At 36.3% G+C, this 6679-nt stretch overlaps 1 protein-coding gene across 1 annotated transcript; it reads right to left on the bottom strand.

Annotated features, from left to right (window-relative positions):
- Positions 1–1338: 1338 nt before the first annotated feature.
- LOC107920246 (acetyl-coenzyme A carboxylase carboxyl transferase subunit alpha, chloroplastic) lies at positions 1339–6254 on the bottom strand. Its single transcript, XM_016849850.2, has 11 exons — positions 5928–6254; positions 5203–5544; positions 5047–5121; positions 4368–4475; positions 4079–4239; positions 3851–3965; positions 3612–3766; positions 3314–3365; positions 3162–3230; positions 2682–2759; positions 1339–2610 (listed from the first exon to the last, which is right to left on the bottom strand). The coding sequence occupies exons 2-11, from the start codon at positions 5527–5529 to the stop codon at positions 1501–1503; spliced, it is 2250 nt and encodes a 749-aa protein (XP_016705339.1). The 5' UTR covers positions 5530–5544; positions 5928–6254; the 3' UTR covers positions 1339–1500.
- Between the last annotated feature and the right edge of the window lie 425 nt (positions 6255–6679).

The following is a 6679-nucleotide window of genomic DNA, read 5'->3' as shown; positions in this document are numbered from 1 at the left end:
AATACTAACGGGTATTAATAATATTGTTGATAAGGGTTACATTTGTAGGGATTATGTTGAGTTAATTAGTGTTGTATCATGTCTATTAATGAGGGTTTTGATGTACATGCAAACGCTCTTGTGTTGGGTTTGCTTGAGTTTAGGAAGGTATCTCTCTTGGAAGTTCTTGTTGATTGTTGTTAGGGTTGAGCTCATTAGTGGGGGAAACACTATTACTTAGGTTATCCATTTCCTAATGAAAGGTTAGAGATACCGGCTGCTTGGAAATAGAGAAAAAAATTACGTTGATTACACTAGAAGTCCCCACAGTTTTTTCGTATGATTATCGCTTCAATCTTATGTATGATATATATAGAACATTATTTGCGAGTATCCAAAAAGCTTGAACTCCTGACCACGTTACGACAGCCACCTACGCCCCGGTTATACTCAAACCTGTGACCGCATCACGGCCATCGACTGGGACTTTCACGTTGAATTCGACCCCTAATTGTGTCAAGCATTATTACCCCGAAACTGAATTTCCCCACAATGGGTTTCTAAGGTTATGGTCCTATCTCGCCATGACATATGAAATGTATGTGTGCTAAGGCATGTTATCACATCCCCGACCCCTCAAAACTACTTAAGAATTTCTGTCGTTTTAGTCGAAAACCCTGAACACTTTCAAAATATCCTAAACCCTAAAAAAACCCTAAACCAAAAACCTAACCCTAATAAAATTAAAACCCTAACCCTAGGCTGATTTAACTGGAAAGAACTAGACAAGGTTTCTAGTTAAATCGACCTATATCCCTAATTAATTTTTAAACCGACGTAAAACCTTAATTACAAATAAAAATCAACCTAGGCTCTTTTTTGCCCTGAATATCCATCTACCACCAATTTAATGAAAATTAGACCAACCATCAAAGTGATATCGGATTCGAAGAAGCCAATAGCAATAAAATTTAAATCTAAACTCAAATAAAACTCCATAGTTGAATTCTATACTAAGCTAAACTAAAATATTAATTTACTCTCAAATTAAATAAAAATTTTAATTTGGAATTAAATTAAAAAAAATTCAATCAAATCCAAAATTGAATTTTTTTTTTAAATTGTTTCTAATTCAATTGAAGCCCAAAATTTTGCAAAATTCGAATTTGATGATTCGAACAAAATTAGGTATCTAAAATATCCATCTAACCATTCGAGTATTCTGTTAGGTGTCCTTTGCTCAGCAAATTAATTTCTATGGACTTTAGGAAAAATGATTCTGCAATAATTTGACAGCACAGTACAATATAAGATAAGCATGAACTTGGGCTTCATAGTTATGCTTCTGGCAACTAGGAATTGATGGTAAAATAGTTATAATTATTCGAGGTCCTTGTGCTAAGTGCCATACACCCTTATGCATAAAATAAAATAAATAATGTAAGAAATCTATATATTCGTCAGAAATCTAAAGCAAAAAGAAAAAGAAAAAAAGCAGACAATGTATAGGAGCTGCACACATTAAGCAAAATTCATCTCGAGCATAGGTTCCGCATGCTTGGTTTCCTTTTGCAAACTTCCATTAGCTCCACCAGATGATTGTATTGCTTCAGAAATTTCTGCCTTCAACTCTTGGTGCTTCTCCTTCAATTCTGAGGAGCTGATAACTTCTGAAATTCTTTGCTTAATCTGTTGATGTAGAGCCTCAATCTTACTTTCCGACTCAACATTCCCTGCCTCTGCCTTTGCCTTCTCCAGCTTCAACAACTCCATCATATTTTTCAACTCCGATGAATTCACAACTTCTTCAATTGTCTTGTTAATTTCTTCATTCAAATTATCCACATTATTTTTGAAGACTGAGAGTGAGGCCGGGTTTGCATTAGATTCTACAACCACAACCTCCAAACTCAAAGACTCCAGAGCACTAATCATTTCCAATTCTATCTCGCTCTTCAACTTCAGTATTTTGTCCTTCACCCCTTCATCTAAATCAATAAAGCTTGATGAACCAGAACTTTGAACCTCAGCTTCTAATGCTTCAAGCTTCTCCTTTATCTCAGGCCGACCCATGATTTCACTTAATTTCTTACTAACTTCCTGCTTCATTGTAGCAGCCTTGGAGAGACTCTTGGCTGTCGAAACCTCCTTCAACATGTCAAGTTTATATTTAAGGATTGTGTAATTTGGAGCCGCTGATAGACTCTGGTTCAGCTCATGCTTAAGCTTCTCAATCTTGTCCATCAGAACAGGATTCATTAGTCGGTCCTTAGAATTTACTTTTGAAACTTCTTCTCTCAGCATCTCAAGTCTGTCCTTCAAGCCCATGGCTCTGATGGCCTCAGAGTATTCGTGATAAGCCTCCTCCTTCAATTTTTCAATCATGTTCTTCAGAGCCACCTCAGGAGGCTTGGTGGATGACTCCTTGGCTTTCAAGATTTGCTGCTTCAATTTTTCAATCTCACCCTCCAGCTCTGCTTTGGAGGACCTAGGTACAGTTTGTTCTTCTTTCTTTTTCATATTGACCTTCTTCTTGGGATCTATTGGGACACCCTCTTGGAACCCACCCAGCTTCCTGAACTTATGCATGCGATGCTTTAGTAGCTCTTCTGTGTCCATCGCCGTGAGCTCCTGCAGAATAAACGATTGTTAATATCTTATAATGCGATTCTTGATGAAGAGCTACTGCTAGTGGAACTCACGTCCATTGTTTCATTGATTGCAGCTTTTATTTCTTGTGAAGTCCAAGTTGCACCAGCATGGGCCCCACCCGGTGGTTCCTATCACAAGTAATATATAACTCTCAGGTGCCATAGAAATTGACATGACTTCCAAAGGAAACAACAAATCTCTAGCATTATTTAAACATTAAAGCAGTACAAATGCTTTGAAAACCAAATGCAGTATTTTCATCAAGCATCAGACAGACATCAAAATATGAAATACATAATTCAAACTTCAATATTGAAAAGGCTTTTGTTTATAAAGCATGAGCCAAGGACAGAAGCACAATGGTGCCTTTCGCAGTCAACTTCACCACATGAAATTGCCTGTAGTAGGTTTAAATTATCTTGGTTTTTGTAATGCCTAGTAGGAATGGAGAAACAAGCAAAATTTAAAAATTAAGGAACCAGCAAAAGAATGTATTCTATTGACAATATTTGAGCAAGTATGTTGATTACAGGAATGATTCCATCACAAATTTGCAGCTTGCATAATTCTTGGGCAGTGATCCTCAGCTTCTCAGCTGCCTGCCAAAGAATGTTCAGTCATTACTTAAAGAAAAAAAAAAGAAGCTAAAAGATAAAACCAAAAGTTACATCTGCTTTCAAACCTTCGGAGAAGCTTTCGCACTCTTCCACAAAATTGCAGCGCATGCTTCAGGACTATAGCATTAGAAAAAGAAAATTAAATCAGAAAAAAGGAATATCAGCATATCTCCACATATACACAAGGCATCTAAAAGCGATCCCCATTTAGAAGGAATAATAGAATCTTACCTAGGTACCATGAATAAAAACAAAGATTAGTCATATAGCAATATTGCACCTTGTTTGGGTATGAAATGGAAGGCCAGAATGTATATAGTTAATCAAGATTCAATAAAATCAATATCAAAAAACTCAAATCACCTGGCAACATAAAAGACTGCATTTTCCAGCATTAACAACTTGTTAGCACAGCCAATGGCCAAGGCACCACCAGAGCCACCTTCCCCAATAACAATAGAAACAATTGGGACCTTTAAACCAAACATTGTCCTCAAATTATGGGCAATAGCTTCACCCTACATGAATTTAGGGTGTAAAAATCAGCTGAGCCAACATTAAAAGTGAATATGATAAGATTCAGATTATGATATTGCTCATACTTGACCCAACTCCTCAGACTTAAGGTCTGCATAGGCCCCAGGAGTGTCAATAAAAGTAACTATAGGGAACCCGTGGTGATCTGCATAATACATCATGCGTAGAGCCTTCCTGTAACTGTAAGTGTTTCCTAAATATCAATAAAAAATGAAAAAGATTCCCTCTCAAATAAACTGAAAATTAAAAAAAAAAAAAAAAACACCTCAACATATAAGTTTCATTCAACTTACCCATGGGGTGTTGGCATTCCAAAGTTACGCTGAATATTCTCTTTAGTATTTCTACCCTTTTGTTGACCAATAAACATGTACCTCCTACCATCTATGGTTCCTATACCAGTAACAATAGCTGGATCGTCATACCCTGCTCGGTCTCCATGAAGTTCCACAAACTGGGCAAATGAGAATATGCAAAAGACATAGGCAACTCATTATCCACACAGGTCAAATGTTAGATATAATGTTGATAAGAATATGCAATATTAATATTTGAGAGTTAACAAGCATGTAACCACCAAACCTTATCAGTAATGTTAAATACATGATCAAGGAATGTAGGTCTATTAGGATGTCTGGCAATGTTCACACGTTGTATAGGGGTAAGATGCAGGTATAATTCCTTTAGAGCCTGGAACAATAACAGATCGAGTAAGAAAATTTAGAACAGGAAACCACCACTGTCATGATATCTTTGATGGAGCATCAACCACTTAAAATGCACTTTAAAAAATTGACAATTAGCACAAAGCTCGTATGCGCATTTTAAATATTGTTATCCAGAAGTAACATATCAGGCTAATATCAGACTTCTACATAAGAAGAAATATAGATTTTGGAGTTTCAAGCAATGATCCAATTGTTCTATTATTGTCATCCTCTCCAATAAATGAATGACCCAAAACTAAAACCATAGACCATTATCAAAGTCTAAATAACCAATAGGGAATATCATAGCAAGTGCAACAGAAAAAAAAATTTATTGCCTAATATGAAAAGTAAAACTTCCGGGCTTTAAATACAGCTTTGGCATTATCAGATTTAATTTTAATACTCAAATTCCAGACTTGCAACTTCACACCCATAAACAGTCTGGATAGGTACTGATACAGAGCATTATATAAACATATAACTCAGAAATGTAATCACTATATGGAAGCAACGAAAGCAGTCTCACAATGTCTCAAACTTAATACTCAAACCTGTTGATATTTATTCTCCAAAGAAATAATCTGATCACTGAAATCCAAACCAGTTTCATTTGCCATCTTCCTCACCTGCATTAAACCAGCACAACATGTGAAGCTAGCACGGACATAGTTTAATCAACTAAATCATCACTAAAATTAAGGAGTTACGTCAACAATCTTCTTCTCTAAATCAACAAGTGGCTTCTCAAAATCCAAAGTAACAGGCTTTTGTTTTTCTTTCAGTGGTTTGAAATGAGAGAGATGAGTTAGGACTCCGCCTTTCACATTTGGATGCGGATCTGCAGGCCATGGGTATTCATGTTTCTTCATTTTCCTCATCTTTGCAGCTACAATTACATCCCTCCTTTTCACCACAAACCGTACCTTCCCCAAGGTTTTAAGAGGGATGCCAGTCACGCTACTAGAGGAGCTCCGAAGAAGATCGGAAGCTGAAGTTCCATCAAAGGCAGCTGGAGAATATGATATCGAAGCCATTTCTTGCTCCAAACTCTATAATCAAAATCCAAATTTCTCAATCTAATAATAATTTTAACAATAATGCTAAATAAGATAACCAGGGAAAAAAAGTAGGAAAAAGAAGAATTAATTAAGTTCCTATAGTAGCTTCCCTCCGAGTAAACAAAATAATATAAAAACTCTGATTTTTCATAATAATAATAATAACTTCCTATTTATTCTTCTGAAAACTTAGTTTACATATATATAAGCTGAGTACGCGCATTTTAAACTGAAAAATACCAACATGAAGCTTCATTTCCATTTTCTCAGCAACCAAACAGAAATACGAACCAGCATGCGTCAAATAATTTTGTTTTTAGAAATATATGTATCAAGATAAAAGAAGAAACAGCTAAAATTAATCGTAGATTTACCAGAAAATGAAGAAGTTGGGGGACAGAAACGAAGATCTTTGGAGAGACAGAGAAGATCCGAGAAATATGAGGCGAAAGAAAACGGTTGAAAAAAGTAGGACGAGAAATGAAATTATTAAAGGAGACTAAGGGAGGGAAAAGAGAGAGAGAGAGACAGAGTGAGACAGCTTCGTGGAGATCGTCGGTCCAAGGGCTTGTTTGGTTGTTTTCTAACTTTAAAAGCGCGCTATGTCGATACTTCTTATGCGAGTTACAAACAGAGCGAAATGAAGAGACAGCGAGCTGTGAATTGTGAATTGTTTTCCCGTAGCCAAAAAAAAAGGCAGCATTTTTCGGTTTGACCGTTGAGCTTGAATAAGGGTTTAATTAATCTGGCACGTGGGATGCCCTATAGTCTCTTTTCCGCTTATTCTTATGCACGGGAGGTTGAAGACGGGATATCCAGAATTAATAGATCATAACAGCAGGTATGCTATGCCAAAACTTAGGCCCTTTTCCTCTTTTAGCCGTTCAACAGGCACTGTCTTTTAGCTGTTAATACCATTAGCCCAGAATACTTTTCCAAACTCACATGGATTTAGCATCCATATCTAAGCTTAGTTTTTGATGTGTAGGATCTATTGAATGGCAAGCACAGAGCATACTTCTAAACTCACTGGAGATTTTCTTTCATTGATATTCCTTTATCAGAGAGGAAGAGGAATAGAGAGGTTTAGAAAGACATGATTTTCAAAACACACTAATATTTTTTA

The sequence above is a fragment of the Gossypium hirsutum genome, chromosome D13 (genome assembly GCF_007990345.1).
Source record: "Gossypium hirsutum isolate 1008001.06 chromosome D13, Gossypium_hirsutum_v2.1, whole genome shotgun sequence".
Lineage (NCBI taxonomy): Eukaryota > Viridiplantae > Streptophyta > Magnoliopsida > Malvales > Malvaceae > Gossypium > Gossypium hirsutum.
The sequence above is the reverse complement of the archived record's forward strand: the minus strand, read 5'-3'. Positions and strand labels throughout refer to the sequence as shown.